The following is an 18370-nucleotide window of genomic DNA, read 5'->3' as shown; positions in this document are numbered from 1 at the left end:
ATATGTAATAAACATAATCATCAATTAAGTTTTTTAAAACAAAATAATAAAATTATTTATAAAATAAAATAAATATTGCCCAAAACATATAATTAAAACATAATCAAAATATAAAAAAAAAGAACATAATCAAATTAAAACATAATCTTCAAGTCTCTAATCTATCAAATATAAAACATAATCAAAATTATAACTTAAAACATTTTTAATTATCATCAATTAAAAAAAGATGAACCCGTGGAAAAAGCCCGTCCCACCCCGCAAATTAGGCTGTACCGGTTAGGCAGCCTTTTAAACAATTTCAAATTTTCAAGTCGGACCCATTTTTTTGGCGACAAATTACGGCTCATTTGTCACTCTTGGTCTGAACACACTAAGTTAATATATTTTATATCCATTTTAACATAAAGAAAATAAAGATACAAATAAAAAATACAATTTTTTTTATTTTTATATTTTTTCTCAAATTTTTTTAAATAAAAAAATAAATTATATTTTTATAATTTATTCTAATTTATTATTAAATAAAATATAAAAATTTAATTTTTATGTCTTTATTGTTGATGTCTTATTGTCATATTTTATCTTAAGTACCAAACCGGGCTTAGTTAACAAAAAATTAGTGTCTCTCTCGTGGGAGTATTAAAGCAGAACAGCACACAAGGCTCGTCCTCTTTCTTTCTTCTCTCTCTCTCTCTCCGAGGGTTGCTGCACCTGCGCACACCAAATGGATTGAGAAGAACTCATCTTTCGTCTACTTATTTCTCTTTCGATCATTCAGGTAACTCTTTTCCACTCTATTGTCGCTTCATTTTTCTTATTTTTGGTTCACTTTTTTTTTCCTTCTTGCTCTAGATTTTTCTTAGATCGGCTTTGTTTGGTTATCTGGAACAGCAATCCAGTTATCCCGTTCATGAATTCGATTTCGTGTTCAACTAATTTCATAGACATTGCACTCAAAAAATCACTCGTGTAGCTGCTGTAAATGGAATTTCTTAATTTTCGTTTTCTTTTTCTTTTATTTTTTTGGGGAAATTCATTATTAGTATTCATTGGAAAAAAATGGAAATTTAGTTATTCATAAGAAACGTTCTAAGTTTTAATTTCTTATTTGTTGCAGTCTTATTTTTTTCCCTTTCGCGTTTCAATTTCTTGCCTCAATTGTTAGTGGAAATTTTATGCAAATTCTGCTCCCTCTTTTAGGGTTTTCGTCATGGTGGCTCCAAAATTTAGATCCTGAACGGTTTCAACCAATTTTGCTATAATGGATTATCGATGTGGGATTATGTACTAGACTAGATTCTAGTTCTGAATTTTCTTTTTCCTTATTTTGTAATATACGTCTAGACTTGGTGGTAGGATGTTGCTCAATTGAAAGTTTTGTATTTGTTCATTGATTTAATCTTGTTTAGCTTTGTAGCTATGGAAGACCCTGAGTCAGTTGCCACACTGATAGACTCTACAACTTCTAAGATACAACAGCTCCAGAAGGCCTTTGCTGAACTTGAAAGCTATCGAGCTGTCACGCTCAACTTGAAATGGAAAGAGCTTGAGGAGCATTTTCATGGTCTTGAGAAGTCCCTGAAGAGGCGTTTTCATGAATTGGAGGACCAAGAGAAAGAGTTTGAGAACAAAGTGGTGAAATCTCGGGAAATGCTGGAGAAGCGCGAAGCTGCTGTATTTGCCAAGGAGCAAGCTTCTTTGGAGAAACTTCAAGAGAAAAGAGATGATGCTTTATTCGCTATTGTTAATGCCCGAGAAAAGCACAGGAAGGTTTCATCAAAAGAATCAGCTATTGTCTCTAGTGTGAGTCAGGGGGCACTGGGAGTGGAGGAAAAACCAGTGGAAGCTGCATCTGTTGCGGGGGAAGGGAACTTTGGAGATATGAAATGGAACGTGGAACTTATGACCTATCCAGAGTTGGTTAAACTGTGTAAAGAGATGGATGCTGGAGGTCTTCACAAATTCATCTCGGATAATCGTAAGAACCTTGCTGCTGTAAGGGAGGAAATACTACATGCATTACAAGTTGCCCCTAATGCTGCCCGTTTAGTCCTGGATTCTCTGGAAGGGTTTTACTGTACAGAACTGTCAAATCAGGATGTAAAGAAGGATGCTAACTTGTTGGGTCTTCGTCGAACCTGTATCATGCTGATGGAATGTCTAAGTGCTTTCTTGGCCAACTCAGATTTCGCTTCTAATGTAATTTCAGAAGATATCAAAGAGAGGGCAAAGGCAGTTGCTGAAGACTGGAAGCCTAGATTGGAGGCTCTTGACATGGATGCCAGCAATGGGAATTCCTTGGAGGCTCATGCCTTTTTGCAACTTATTGCCAGCTTTGGTATTGCCTCTGATTTTGATGTTGATGAGTTATCCAGGCTAATTCCAATGGTGTCTCGCCGTCGCCAAACTGCTGATTTATGCCGCAGCCTTGGGTTATCAGACAAGATGCCTGGTGTGTATTTTTTTTTACCCATATATAATGTCTCTTATGCCATCCTGCCGCAGGATTCCTGCGTGTGACTGAACATTTGAGTGGTGTGTACTAGTATTCTGGGATGGTCAAGGAAGTTGATCAATGACAATATATATTATATAAGTTATATGCTGAGAGAACTAATGGAACTGAGCAGATTATAGTGCTGCAGTGATGGACTTAAATTAGATAACAAAATTGTTAGGAATTGTCCCAAAATTGCTCATGTGAAAGGCATGCATGGATTTACCATTTGTATCAATTAAAGAAGGAAACATTAAATCTTTTCATTTTGATACTTATTTTTATTCTGTTTTATTTATTTATTATTTGTGTGCAGGTGTAATTGAAGTTTTGGCGAATATTGGGCGACAAATTGATGCAGTTAACCTGGCTTTTGCATTTGATCTTACAGGACAGTTTTTGCCAGTTCCTTTACTGAAATCTTACTTAAAAGATTCCAGAAAAGTTTCTTCACCAGTCAGAAGTGTTAACTCTTCTCCTGCTGCACAGGTGTGTTGTTAAGTCTCAGCTGTATTAAGTTACTATCCCTCTGATGTATTCCTTTAACAATTTGAATTAGTTATCTGAAATATTGTTGAGTACATCCAATTTTATGTCCATCTTTAATGGAGATACATAATAGTTTTGTTGTTCTAATGAAATATTGACTTTACTAGTTGGCAGATGTAGAGGAATCATATAAATTGTTTTAGATTATCTTCACGGTATATGTTGAGTCAGTTATTCCTCCACAAACAACTCTTATTCATATACAAAATAGTGATTAATTCTCTGTATATTCAGTTAATATTGCTGAAGTTTCAGTGGAAAACGAGCGTGAGGCTAGTACAGTGTGGAATATAGCAAATAGAAAGTAAAATACCATGGGGCTATTAGAGGTGCCCCTGCCTCCCAAATTTCCGGAAGAGTGTAACTTATTCTTCCCACAATCCCTTGACACAATGATAGCGCATGTTAACAAAGTATAGGTTCAGTGTCCCTTCAGTTGGTCTTCTAAGTTCTTCTAGCACTCATTTCAGCCACAACACTTCAAATATCCCATGTCTCACGGCTCTGAATACAGCTTATGCATAATTCTGGCCTTAACATTCCGTTTTTATATCTTGTACTCTCAATAGAGATGGTTTTTCCACCATATCGAAACCTCTGATTTGGTTCATTGGTGTTTCAGCAAGCCTATATCACTGTGTTGAGTGTACCTGCAACTTGCAGAGGTTTCTTGATTTCTTTTATGCCATAGATCTGTGGGAAACCTTGTCACCAAATGCCCTTTATATCATTCTGGAATTTCACCTTGATTGTGATTGACCTTAAATAGTAAATACCAATTGGCAACCTATAACTGCTTGCTTTCTTGAGTTGCCTAATGGTTGTCCCTGAATGAACAAAAGCATATATATGTTGTTTCTTTTAGATCCCTAAGTTACCCACTTGATGCACAAAAGCATATATATGTTGTTTTTTTTAGATCCTTTGGTTACCCACTTGATGTTTGAGTTTTATTTGGTTTTGTGGATCTAATTTGTTTTTGTTTTTAAATATTGTTAACAACCTGCTGTTAATTCAGATTGAGGTTAACGAGCGAGAGCTAGTTGCTCTTAAGGCTGTAATCAAGTGCATTGAAGAGCATAAACTTGAAGAGCAGTATCCTCTTGACCCTCTCCAGAAGCGAGTTCTTCAACTAGAGAGGGCCAAAGCGGACAAGAAGAGGGAAACTGAAGCTACAAAGCCTCAACCTAAGAGACCCCGCGCCAATGGCGTGGGATATGGTCCCCGAGTTACTAACTTCCCTTCTGACAAAACCTCCTATGCTAGAGTTGCTGACAGGTACCCACCACAGTATGTTTATGACCGACCTTACATGTATCCTGCACCAACTGACAATCATTGTCCTCCTCTCTTCGGTTCTGCCACGTATAACATCTCTCCTAGCCATGGAAACTACTTTGGAAATGGGTATCAGTATCAAGCTACATATCTCCACTAAGTTAGCAAGCAGAGATGGTGAATGCATGACTTTGATCCTTCCCTTTAATGTTGTAGCCTTAAGTCTTAACCCTTAAGCAGCTGTTGTATTGTATGTTGTACTTTATCAATGTAATATTTAAGGATCCTGAAAACGAGATAAAATGACATGTTAAAATTTAACTTCGCAGTAGAACATATTCTGAAATCTGATCCTCTAATGTATGCACTCTGTTTAATTTTTGTAAAAGACTCCTTGTTGACTTGTAAATCTTTCTTATTTGTTATTTCTTAGTTTGTCACTGTTTCTAAGAAAGCGTTTCGTTTCTGTTCTTGGACTGAAAAAGATGGAGATAGTGTGATGGTAAAAACCTAAAAATGTCTCTCGTGTTTAATTATATTATTATTATTTTGTAAGGTTACTAAAATTGGCTTTAAATCATTTTTGTCTGGAACATGTTTCTCGTGTCTTTCCAGTTTAAAGTACAGAAATTATCTTCTTTTTCATTTTTTGATGATTCAATTTTCTTAAAATTTTTCGGAGGAACAATTTTGTGATTTTTGTCACTACTGTTGCTTTTTTTCAGTTCGAAAGTATAGATCAGCCTTAAATACTATTGAGCCACTATGAGTACATATTTTTTTATAGGATGTATATTTAACGGTGTAATATTTACTTAAATTGACATTGGTATTATTTGATATTTAATTATATATGTAAAACTAATTTGGGTTGGGCGAATCCTCAATTCAGTCGTCGGCTTAACTAAATATAATTAAGTTATACTAAATTTTCTCTTTTGGTTTTGTATATATTATGATCCAAATTTACTCACTTAAACAATTGTATATTCTCCCTTAATATTAATTATTCATTACTTCACCTCCCTTAATAAAATCTTTAGCTTAAAAATTTTTTCCTATAAAATTATTTTTAATTGACAATTTTAAAATGTATCTTTAGATTTATAAACATGAAGGTAAGATGAACTTAAATTGGTATTTTTCTTAATTTGACATAAAAATTGATGCGTCTAATAAAAAAGAAATTAATGTAATAATTAAAATTTGTTAAAAATTAAAATATTCTACTAGAATTTATTTAGAAAATAATTTGGAATATTTATTTTTTATAAATTTAATCCATAATAAAAGAAACTTATGATTGGATTACGTACGTGATGAGAATAATCAGAGGAATGTTTGTCGAAGAAGACGTGCAGCTCAGACAACACTCCGTTGTGACTAGTCAGGACTCAGGACTCAGTAGTCACTACTCACTAGTAAGGAGCAGCAGCTAAACGCCAAAACTAAAACGGAACGGAAAACGAAGTAACTCAAAAATGTTTTTGTCATGGACTGCGAAAAAAAAAAAGAAAAAGAAAAGAAAGAAAAATAAAAAAAATAAGACAAAGACCTCACAGTGTGGCAGACACAGTGAGAGTGCTGAAAACTCTTTTCATTAAACCATACACCACACTACCCTCTCTTCCTTCTTCTTCTTCTTCTTCTTCTTTGAAGAGAGAAAGCATGGATAGAGAATTCTCTCACTCACTTTCTTAATTCATCTTCCTTCACAGATCAATCAGGTGAGCTCAATCTTACTTGCTTTTTCTCCTTATTTTTTATTTTAATTATTATTATTTTATTTAAAAAGTAGCATTTTAATTTCTTGTTTGATTTTCTTGCTATCAGCTTAGATCGGCTTTCTTTGCTTCTCTGTAACAACAATCTACTCTTCTATTCTATCGTTTTCGTTTTCTGCTAGAGTTATTTCGTCGACATTGCAGTTGGCTTTCTTCTTTTTTTTTTATGGTTTTAAAATTCTGAAATTCATACCTTGCTTTTAATTTTATTATTTTTGAAGTATGTTTATTGTTCAAATTTTGGAGTATTGTCCCTTCTTTTTTTGTGTTGTGCTAATTGTTGAACGTAACTGTCTGAGGACGATTTTTCTCTTGTTTCTAAATTTAGGGTTTGCTTCTTTTTGTGACTCATTCGATCCTATACCTCCGATATGTTGTTTGTATGTTCTAGAATCTAGAATAAACCTATTATATGTTTACTCAGTTCTATATAATATGTAATAGAAATTGTTGAAATCTGCTGGGTTTTTTTATTTAATTTAATTAATTTAATTTTTAATTTCTTGATATCTTGTGTGGGCACTTTGCAATGAAATGATTATGCAGTTTTATATGAACAACTGAATTATGGAGAAGTGCCTTAAGTTCTAGTTCATTGTCTGATTTTCAGCCTTCACTTGGATGTTATTTATAAAATTCAAACTGAAAGCGCTATAATTACACACTTGCTGAGATTGTTTTATGCTTCATTTTAGTGGCTCCCAATTAATCAACTATACGTAGCTTAATTTTGTTTTTGTGCTGCATTCAGCTTCTTTGCCATGGAAGACACGGATTCAGTTGCTACACTGATAGATTCAACAAGTTCTAAGATAAAACAGCTCCAAAAGGCATTTGCTGAACTTGAAAGCTATCGAGCTGTTACACTTAACTTGAAATGGAAAGAGCTTGAGGAACATTTCCATGGACTTGAGAAATCGTTGAAGAGACGCTTTCATGAATTGGAGGACCAAGAGAAAGAGTTTGAAAACAAAGTGGTGAAGTCTCGTGAAATATTGGAGAAGCGGGAAGCGACTGTTTGTGCCAAGGAGCAAGCTTCTTTGCAGAAACTTCAAGATAAAAGAGATGCTGCTGTATTTGCCATTTTTAACGCCCGAGAAAAGCACAGGAAGGTTTCATCAAAAGATCTGGACATTTTCCCCGGTGGGAGGCAACGGACACCTGGAGTGGTGGAGAAACCAGTGGATTCTGTGTCCACTCCTGCTGAAGGTAACTTGGAAGATGTAAAACTTTCTCCTGAAGGTGGAAATGTGGATCTATTATCTTATCCAGAGTTGGTAAAGCTATGTAAAGAAATGGATGCTAGAGGTCTTCACAAATTCATATCTGATAACCGTAAGAATCTTGCTGCTATAAGGGATGAAATACCACATGCATTAGGAGCTGCTCCTAATGCTGCCTGTTTAGTTTTAGATTCTTTGGAAGGATTTTACTGTGCAGAAGCTTCAAATCAGGATGTAAAGAAGGATGCTAACTTATTGGGCCTTCGTCGAACCTGTATCATGTTGATGGAATGTTTGTACGTTTTCTTGAACAACTCAGATGGTGTCTATAATGAACTTTTAGAAGATATCAAGGACAGGGCAAAAGCAGTTGCTGAAGAGTGGAAACCCAGATTGGATGCTCTAGATGCGGATGCTGGCAATGGGAATTCCTTAGAGGCTCATGCATTTTTGCAACTTCTAGCAAGTTTTGATATTGCCTCTGATTTTAATGAGGAGGAGTTTTCCAGGTTCATTCCAATGGTTTCTCGGCGTCGCCAAACTGCTGATTTGTGCCGTTGCCTTGGGTTGTCTGAGAAAATGCCTGGTGTGTATTCGTTCATTGATAATGTTCAATATTGTTTAAAATCTTATAAAATCACCTAAGTTTTTGACACTCTGCTAATTCTCATATATGAAGAATGGAACCTCTAAAGATTGTCTTCATATCAGTATTAGATATGTTACATGAATGATGGAAACTCCTCAAATATTTTTGGTGCTAATATGTAGGATTTCTGGCAAAAGGTACTTTTGTGTCCCAAATATATTGGTGAAATCAGTCAGTCTTCTAAAAAAAATTGATAATCAATTTAGTCTCGATCAAAAAATTCTAAAACTATTTTGGTCCTTTAAGGAGAATGAAGTCAGTATAACCCACAATCACGGTGATAATATGATTTTCTTTCCTAGAACTCTGCATTTAGTAATTTTCTGTTTATTTTTTTATTTTATTATTATGACAATCTTGATGGATGTTCCCTTGCTGAATTATTGAAATGAAAATCTAAAGGAAACATGAATTGTGATTAGTTGATGTCTTGATGACTCTTCTGCTTCCCTGAAAATTGACTGAAGTTAATTGAATGGAATATGCGGGTATCTTGGATGTTCATTGACAAAATGATGGATGCAAATTCTCAAATTTGATACCTAACTGATTCTCAAGTTTGATACAAGTTATTAATCTGATATATGTGTCACAAGGCTTTCTCCGTAAATTAATGTATTACGGAGCAGCAGTGATCAACCCTTTTTATGTGAACAAAGAGCTTATGGATTTTAACATGCGAGTCTCTTGCATGAATCTAGCATTTGTATCAATAAGAGAGTCCAGCAACTAAACTATTGCACCTATTTGTTCTAATGCTGCATTCACTTTTTGGATGTGCAGGCGTAATTGAAGTATTGGTGAACAGCGGGCGGCAAATTGATGCAGTTAATTTGTCTTTTGCATTCAATCTTACGGAACAGTTTTCTCCCACGGATTTATTGAAGTCTTACTTGAAGGATGCCAAAAAAGCTGCATCTCCTTCCAGATGTGTTAACTCATCTCCCACTACACAGGTATGTTGTTGAGTCTCTGCTATATTATGGATAAAAATATTTTGGTAGAAATTATAACCACCTTTGCCAAAGGAAAAAAGAAAAGACAACTGTAGGGACCAAAACTATATTTAAACCATTAATCGTTCCCTCTCTTTATTTCCTTTTAACGATTTGAATTAGTGATCTGAATTCTGAATTATTGGTGAGTTATTCTGATGTTATGATCACTTTTAATTGAGGTTCCCAAATTGATGCAGTAGAAACCATGTGTTAAACCCAACTCGTCCAACCCTTTTATACCTCTAGTCAAGCTAGAACCTTCAATGAACACAGAAGCCTCTGAAATTTCCTCAAGGCTTCATAGAGAGGCACACTATACATGACTCAGACAGAAGCTAAACTTATAAACAGAAAAAACACACATCCAGGTTCCGAATTTCCCTCTGAATCTCTGATATGGGTCTCGCTGAAGATGTCACAAGAGCTCTGTGAAGTTGCTGGTTTCTCATTGGCCCCAGCCATAAATATGTCCTGTAGTATGTCCGCACAGACTAAATTAGTAAATTCAATCCAGTACCTCCAATATTTGGATCCACTGTAATATCACTGCCGGGCCAACTACTACTTCTCAACTCATCTACCACTGGGTTGCCTGACAATTTGCAAGTCTGCCAGTCTGCCACCCTTGACTGAGCAGAAGCCAGTTGTGACATGCAATTGTTTTCTTTTCTAAAACTTATTATTTGCAATATATTAAGGAAAGAATAAAAGTTAGGCAAAAGGAACGACTGATAATTGCATATACAAAATGTTCATGATAACTAAAACTACTAGTATAAGCTTAATTGAATCATCAAACAATTCCTGAGATTGTTTTGTTTTGCAAGTACACAATTACATGGATAGTTGATTCAACCATATGTTCTAGAGGTATGATAAGATAATCTGAAGATTTCATTATGTTCTAACAAAGAATATTTTAGAATACTTATGATGCTGACAGGATTATGTGATTAATCCTACTCATCATTTGTTTTCCTGAGTCATCTATATCATGCAAACTCAAGAAAAATGAACAGAACATATCCTTGTGTGAATAGGTATAATGGCAATTAAGGGATTTGCCTTAATTGATATGGTGAATTTTACTCTAGTTTTGTCCATGCGATTGAACAATTGGGACAAATTGCTTGATTATGAATTTAATGAAAAAAGATATTGATGGAAGGCATCACTGTCTTTATGGCTCTAAGGTTGCATTTGTTTTGTGTCTTCATCTGGTATTTATTTGTATGCTTCAAGATCCTGTACAGAATATATCTGTATGTTTCATTCTCAATTTGTTTATGCAGTGATAATTCTTTTTTTCCCTTTTAATTAATATTCGTTGTGAAATTGTCTCAGGTTGAGGTTAATGAGCGAGAACTGGTTGCCCTTAAGTCCATAATCAAGTGCATCGAAGAACATAAACTCGAGGAGCAGTATCCTCTAGATCCTCTCATGAAACGGGTGGTCCAACTCGAGAAGGCCAAAGCAGACAAGAAGAGGGAAACTGAAGCAACAAAGCCTCAACCGAAGAGACCCCGTGCTAATGGTGTGGGATATGGTCTGCGTGTTTCTAACTTCCCTTCTGACAAAGCCTCCTATCCTAGAGCTGCTGACAGGTACCCACAGTACGTATTCGACCGGCCTTATGTGTACCCTGGACCAACTGACAATCATTGCCCCCCTCTCATGGGGTCGACGACCTATAACTTCACCCCGAGTCACAGCAACTACTTTGGAAATGGATATCAGTACCAGCCAACATATCTCCATTAGGTGATGTGACCAGATTATGATCCTTTCCTTTTAATATTTAGTCTCAAGTCTTAACCTTATGTTGTATGTTGCACTTCTTATGTGTAGCGTTTATAAAATGTGATATGCTAAAGTTTAACTTCTGCACTAGAAGATATTCTGATCCTCTAATGTATGAACTCCTCGTTCTGTACAAGGTTACCTTAATGCCTTTTCTAGTATATTTTTGTTGTGTCTCAGATCTGTGATTGTTTTCCATTAACCAATTATGGATAGATTGACATCATTTTGGTAGAAGAAAAAAAGAAAAAGCTAACAAGCTCATTGGGGTTGTGTGAAGTTCAGACCTTGTATTGTTTTGTTTTGCTGAGAAAGCAAAAAGTGCCAATTTCATAAAATTGCTTCATATATCTCCATTGAGTTACGAGTTTTCATCTTTAATTCCTTATATATAACCCGAAAGATTTTATGCAAATTTCTGTGCCTTCTTTTCTCCATAAGTTGTGAATAAAAGTTAGATGTGATTTTTATTGAAGATATGGATGGTACGATTAATAATTAGAGTTGAGGGTATGATTGGTAACTGGTAAGAACTAAGAAAAGGTGTAGGCCTATCTTATCAAAATTTTGTTTAAAGTAATGGATTTAAAAGGAGTGGGGACAGCATCGAGTAGGGCTAGGAGTAAGCTAGGTTAAGTTCTAGTATAAATTTTTTAATTTTTTCTTAAAAAATAGTTTATTAAAGTTAATTTTTCAAGTATAGTTTTTTTAAAAAATGTAATTTGACAAATAACAATAGAAGTGATTTTTAATAATCAAGCTAAAAAATTAGTTGGAAAGAGACGCTAAAAAAGTCTGGCTTGAATTTCAAATATGCAATTTGAGTACGGTTTATTACTTTATTACTATTTTGCCTGATATAATTTAATTTTTTCCTTGTTTTAGCCTTCTTTTATGTTTTGCCTGAATTAAATTCTTTTGTTTTGATTAGTTAATGTTAGACAATTTATATTTAAAAGTAAAGTACATTTTTTCTCTTAAAATTTGTTAAAAATTTTAAAAATATTTTTAAATTTTAATTTGTTTTTTGTCTTAAAATTTTTTCATTTGTATCAAATGTATTTCTAACGACTAAATTTTTAAAAAGCTTAAGAACAATTCAACAATAAAGTTGTCACTAACTTCTAAATATCAAGCATTATTGTTGGATTAGTCAAGATAATGTAATTTGGTTAATTTCTTAGACCTAATAGGTTTAAGTCTTAGCTTAACTTGTTTAACAAAAAAAACTAGGTCAAGACATACTTAACGAGATTTAGTTGAAGGTCATTGACGAACAAGACCTACTTATATATGCTCTCTATTAAACCACCCTTTATAAGATTTTGTAAGGTGTGTATACATACATATATATATATATATATATATATATATATATATATATATATATATATATATATATATATATTAAAAAAGTCATTAAAAAATAACTTTGAAGGTGATGCATGTGAGGCTATCTAAATGATCTAATGATGTTTAACTTGCGATTTTACATTTTACTACGTGGAATTCTAATATGTCCAACAAAATATGAAAAAAATATCTAATTAAAAAGTTGGATCATTGATGAAGAAAATGAGCAGAACATATAATGTTGCCCCTGAGTTGGTGGACCAAACATCCTCATACATTTTACTAGGAATATTGGTATTTCAAACAAAAAGGATTTAATTAAAAAATTGGATCATTGATGAAGTCAATTAACAAAACCCTCGAGTACCATTTCCCTCACTCTAATGACATGTTCCATGCTTTTTTTTCATGATGATACCAATTATACGTGTATCTTGCCATATGAGTTGGTGAACCAAAATCAATCACTGTTAGTAGCCATACAAATGTTTTATTATAAATATAAATTTAGTTTGATTATGACTTTGAATTTGATTTGATTTGATATATATATATATATATATATATATATATATATATATATATATATATATATATATATATATAAACGATAGAAAACCAAGAAAAAAAAGAAGAAAAAAAAATGTGGGAGAGCTTGTGAATAAAAAATATAATCAAACTAGATTCATTCTTAAAATTAAATCAAATTAATTCATATTTTTAATGAAAGATGCGGCACATTGGTATACACTAAAACATTTTTTAAAAAATCGTATTAAAAGAAGTTGTTGTGTATGATTTAAAAAAGATAAATTTATCTCTTATATTCTTAAAAGAATAACTTCTTTTTCCTTTTTGTATGAAATCTAAACAATTACAAAAAGAACAACATTAAGGGGGAATACTAAATTTTTTTACAGGCTACTATATTCCTTTACGTTTTAGGAAAAAACTGGATAAACAATTTTTTTTTTTCAGCAATTCTTGAATTGATATGTATTCATAAATCGATATGTAAAATAATATACTAAACAGTGTACATAAATAAAGAGAAAGTATTAAAAAAATTGTGTAACTATAAAATATTATTACAAGATAAAGTATATTTTTTGTTTTTAAAATTTATTAAAATTTTAAAAAATATCATTAAATTTTATTTTATTTTAATTTTATCTTAAAAAAATTTTATTTGCATTAAATTTATCCCTTAAAGAATAAAGAATAAAGTCTAGTAGTTTTCAGTCAGTAGTTAATAACAAACAATAAAGTAGTTGGTCCCCTTAAACGGTATGAACTTTTATTTTCGTATATGTACCTGAACAATGAAGTATATATGAATTATCTGATTATATATATGCTGTTTATAATGAAACGAGTTGAACCAAATTAATTAGCGGCGGTTATTGTGAGTCATTTTCGGAGTTTTAATAAAACTAGCAGTGGATCTGCACATTATGCGTGGTGAAAAGATAATTTTCGGGGCGAATTACTTAATTAAAATGAAATGGTTTGAAATTAATTTAAGGCAGAAACTCACCTGCAATCTCACCTGCAGTCGACTGCAGGTGAAGTTGCTTTTGGATGGCTGACACGTGTTACTATATGATTTAAAAAAATCGGTTTATTTTATATAAATAGTTTATTTAAAAAAATCGATTTGAATTGAACCAAGCAGTTACTTTTATTCCCTTCTTCTTCGTTTCGCACGTAAAATTCGTTCTCTTTCAATCCCTTTTTCAGAACTAATATGAAACTTTCAATTAGGTATGTTCCTTTTATTTATATTTCTTAATCAAATTTATTATTTCAAATGTATTTCTTAATTTATATTTTTATTCATTCCTCTTAAATGATGAAAATTATTTAATAAATACGTACATATTTATGTCATCACACCATTTTGATGTTCAGGATCATAAATGCCAAGATAATTCATGGCAATTTCATGTGATGGAAGACAAAAATGTAATTATGGTATAACGTAGACTAGTTGATAGCATGAGCATTGTTGAAATTTTGGTATGATCTCTTTCATATTTGTTATATGTCTCTTTAGTTGATGATGTTATAGTTTATTGTGACGATATGATGGTAGTTTAATTGTATGAGTTAGGTCTTTTTTATTTGGTTGAATTTTTTCTATGGCTATCCTATTCTTGATGGCAATGTCAAAATAAATATTTTCATTAGTTGTTCTTTTTTTTCTCTATTTTTGAATCAATTTTATTTTGAAAAAATTTATTAAAAATTTTTGTTGTAGACAAAATTAATAATATTATGTTCAATTATTTAAGGATTTCAAATTAATATTTTGATTAGATACTTTTGTTTTATTGAAAATAAATTCTAATTTCATTAAAAAATAAATTATAGTTGATAAGTAAAAATACAAAAATGTGCATGACAGTGAAATCATAATTTTTAGACAAGTAAATTATAGTCTTATTATCTTAAAAAAATAATTTATTTATAGAATAATATTGAAAAATCAACAATAATTTGCATGAAAATAGTTTATTAGTAAAATAAAAGTTAATTGATTGATTACCATAAAATTTAATTTAACGATAAATTTATAATTGAACATATTTTTACAGCTTAATTTAAAAGCAAATAGAAATAGAGACACAAAAAAAAGATAGATGATATCATTTATGCCATTCTTATAAAAAAACCGTGAATTTTGTTTCTTTTTCAGAATACTAAATTTTACTTTTTCAAACAATTTGTATACATATATTTGACAAAAATTAAATAAAAAAAAGTTTCAGATAAATTTAAAGAAAAATTGGTCAATATAAATGAAGAAAAAGAACATATCAAATTCATCTATTAGGAATTTAGGCATAACACGCAGAAAGAATTTAAATTATTTTAAAAGTAGTTATTTGATCTATTCAAACCGATTTTTTTAAATAAACCATTTGTATAAAATAAATCGATTTTTTTAAACCATACAGTAACACGTGTCAATGATTCAGAAGCAACTTCACCTGCAGTCGACTGCAGGTGAGTTTCTACCTTAATTTAATTATAACTTTTTGAAATAGAAGATATGTTTGTAACTTTTTTTCTTTTATATAAATTGTTACGGGCTATAGCGGTTTTAACTTAAACGTAATTTACTACAAGTTAATGCAAATTACATGGAAAAAAATGCTGAACAAAAATCACTATCTAGAAGTCACAAAAAAAACCACTATTTAAAAATAAACCGTTATTAGTTATAGCGGTTTATAAAAAATGTTGGTATAGATAATTTGTGAGAGATTCTAACGATTTAGGTGAAGTTGGTTATTTTCACGTAAATTCTAATGTGTAAAATTTTTTATAATTTCTAAATGTGACTGAATTGACACTTGAGTCTTCCACTATGAATATAAGAAAAAATTTCACTCTCCTTCTCTGCGAGATGCTAAAATAACACTCATCTCTCTTCTATTTTATAAATGTACATTTTCCTCCTTTCTAATTTTTAAAAAACCTCCTCTTTAGTCCATTTTAAATTTTTTGTGTTAACTAATATTAACTTTATCTATTTTTTTAAAAAAATAAATTATTTTTTGAAAAAATACCTATTAGCAAAATTTTATTTTTTATCATTAAAATTTGCTTATCAAAACACTCTTTAATAAATTATTTTTTTATTGCTTAAATTGTATTTTTATCAAAATACTTTTAAAAAAATTAATAATTAAATTATTTTTTTCTAAGATACCTACTCTTCAATAATTTTTTAATTATTAAATTGTGATTTTATCAAAATTTGTGTTAACAATTATTTTTATATTTTATTATTAATTTTTCGATATCAATATATATTATTTTAATATTAAATAAAAAATCTTACCACTGTTAATATATATAACAATTAATATATATTGATATTGAAAAATAATCTTACTAAAACTTTTATTTAATGTTAAAATAATATATATAGATATCGAAAAATTAATAGTAAAATATAAAAAAATATTAACGAAAATTTTGGTAAGATTATAATTTAATAATTAAAAAATTATTGAAGGATATTTTAGAAAAAAATATAATTATTACATTATTTAAAATATAATTTAATTAATAAAAGAATAATTTATTAAAGGGTATTTTGGTAAGTAAAATTTAATAATAAAAAATAAAATTAGAGTGTGTGTTAGACTATGGTTAGTTAACTCTACTGTACGGTCAAGCTGTTAACGTAGTATCCAAATTCTTGCATATAAATACTTGTGCATGAAATGAGTTTTCCAAGCAACAAAGTCACACCAATTCCCAAAATAACCAAAATAATTGCACGCACTGAGCTATTATTTCTTAATCCTCATCAAGCTATGGCACCAACAAGGTCTATGATGATGGATAGCCCCTCAGATCTAAATGAATTTGTTATGATCCAAGGAAATGGAGTAAAGGGTCTCTATGAAATGGGCCTAAAAACCCTTCCAAAACAATACATCCAACCACTAGAGGAGAGAATGAGCATGAGACCAATAAAGTTGTGCCTCAAGAATCAATTCCCATAATTGACATGTCCAATAATAATAATAATTGTGATGTGGAAGATGCAATTTGTGATGCCGCTGAAAAATGGGGATTCTTTCAAGTAATCAACCATGGTGTCCCCACACAAGTTCTTGAGAATGTGAAGGATGCAACTTATAGATTCTATGAGTTGGCAGCAGAGGAGAAAGTGAAGTACACAAAAGAGAATTCACCAACTAAGCATGTGAGGTATGGATCAAGCTTTAGCCCTCAAGCTGAGAAGGCTTTGGAGTGGAAAGATTATCTTAGTCTCTTCTATGTTTCTGAGGATGAGGCTATAGCTACATGGCCTTATGCATGCAGGTATAGTTAGTTACTTAATTTAATACATTATTATTGTTTCTTGTTTAATTAATTAACAATATAGTATAACACCTTCTTTTTAGCCACAAGTGCATGCTACTTTCTAATAAGATATTGACTATATGTTTGTCAAAAGCATAATTTTATTATTATCTAATTGTATTTGATGAGTTAAAATAATATATTATTTAATTTATGTATGAAATATAAATTTTACCTAAATTAAATTTATATATAAATATGATGAATAATAATATAACTACTGAGTCATCATATGTGTATAACAAGTTTGGTGAGTTGTATTTTATATACACTGCTACTCTTGTGTATGTTTAAAACATAGTACACCATTTTTTTGATAAAAGCAATTAGAAGTGGTGAATATTAAAAAAATCTAATAATTTTTATTACCTAAAGAAAAAAGTATACACCAAAAAAAAATGAAATTTATTACACAACTCAAACTAAGAAAACTGTTGTCTCTCTTCTATTGTTAATTGAATTATTATATTAATTATTTATGTATAATTTTAGAAGCCAATAAACTTTAAAAATTGGGTGAAAATTTACATATAATTATTTTTATATGATGAAGCCAATATTTAAAAATCATTACATAATTTTTGACAAATTTAATAATTATCATCTATTAAATTTATATAAATAAATATAATTGTACGTGAGTCTTTACCTAAAAATTACTCCATTACTTAATTCTAACTTAATTTTGTTGCATGCATGAACTATAAATAATTTGTAGGAATGAAGCACTAGAATACATGAAGAAATCCGAAGCTTTAATCAAACGGCTTCTAAATATTTTGATGAAGAGACTAAACGTGAAGGAAATTGATGAAACAAAAGAAGCAGTCTTAATGGGTTCAAAGAGGATCAACCTCAATTACTATCCAGTTTGCCCTAACCATGACCTAACCGTCGCAATAGGGCGCCATTCGGACGTCTCAACTCTAACCATTCTCCTTCAGGACCAAACCGGCGGTCTATTTGTTCGGACCGAGGATCGGCGTGGATGGATCCATGTGCCGCCGATCCCCGGAGCCCTAGTGATCAACATTGGTGATGCACTACAAATAATGAGCAATGGTAGATACAAGAGCATTGAGCATAGAGTTACAGCCAATGGGAGCAAGACTAGGGTTTCTGTGCCAATTTTTGTAAACCCTAGACCTTCAGATGTTATTGGTCCTTTTCTTGAAGTTCTTGCTAGTGATGGGGAGAAGGCAAAGTACAAAAATGTTTTGTATTCAGATTATGTGAAACATTTCTTTAGGAAAGCTCATGATGGAAAGATGACAATTGAATATGCTAAAATAACTTGAATATGTTAGGTATGTGTTTGGATGAATGTATAATAATATCCAATAATATTA

General features: G+C 31.2%; 3 protein-coding genes across 4 annotated transcripts; all 3 read left to right on the top strand.

The window, feature by feature from the left end:
• The first annotated feature begins 567 nt into the window (after positions 1–567).
• LOC112732085 (FRIGIDA-like protein 3) lies at positions 568–4736 on the top strand. Of its 2 annotated transcripts, none has more exons than XM_025780910.3 (4): positions 568–781; positions 1413–2455; positions 2817–2989; positions 4068–4736. In XM_025780910.3, the coding sequence occupies exons 2-4, from the start codon at positions 1423–1425 to the stop codon at positions 4485–4487; spliced, it is 1626 nt and encodes a 541-aa protein (XP_025636695.1). In that variant the 5' UTR covers positions 568–781; positions 1413–1422; the 3' UTR covers positions 4488–4736. The 2 variants fall into 2 exon arrangements, with proteins under 2 accessions (XP_025636695.1, XP_025636694.1); XM_025780909.3 differs by having other exon boundaries at positions 574–781; positions 1421–2455.
• Positions 4737–5840: 1104 nt separating this feature from the next.
• LOC112732069 (FRIGIDA-like protein 3) lies at positions 5841–10960 on the top strand. The gene is made up of 4 exons (XM_025780908.2): positions 5841–6054; positions 6863–7920; positions 8767–8939; positions 10326–10960. Exons 2-4 carry the CDS (start codon positions 6873–6875, stop codon positions 10740–10742), a joined length of 1638 nt encoding a protein of 545 aa, XP_025636693.1. The 5' UTR covers positions 5841–6054; positions 6863–6872; the 3' UTR covers positions 10743–10960.
• A 5435-nt stretch (positions 10961–16395) lies between these two features.
• On the top strand, positions 16396–18322 carry LOC112717830 (feruloyl CoA ortho-hydroxylase F6H1-3-like). Its single transcript, XM_025769767.3, is given in 3 exon segments — positions 16396–16628; positions 16631–16979; positions 17740–18322. Coding segments are annotated over 3 exon segments (1092 nt in total). The 5' UTR covers positions 16396–16465; the 3' UTR covers positions 18320–18322.
• Positions 18323–18370: the final 48 nt, after the last annotated feature.

The sequence above is a fragment of the Arachis hypogaea genome, chromosome 2 (genome assembly GCF_003086295.3).
Source record: "Arachis hypogaea cultivar Tifrunner chromosome 2, arahy.Tifrunner.gnm2.J5K5, whole genome shotgun sequence".
Lineage (NCBI taxonomy): Eukaryota > Viridiplantae > Streptophyta > Magnoliopsida > Fabales > Fabaceae > Arachis > Arachis hypogaea.
The sequence above is the reverse complement of the archived record's forward strand: the minus strand, read 5'-3'. Positions and strand labels throughout refer to the sequence as shown.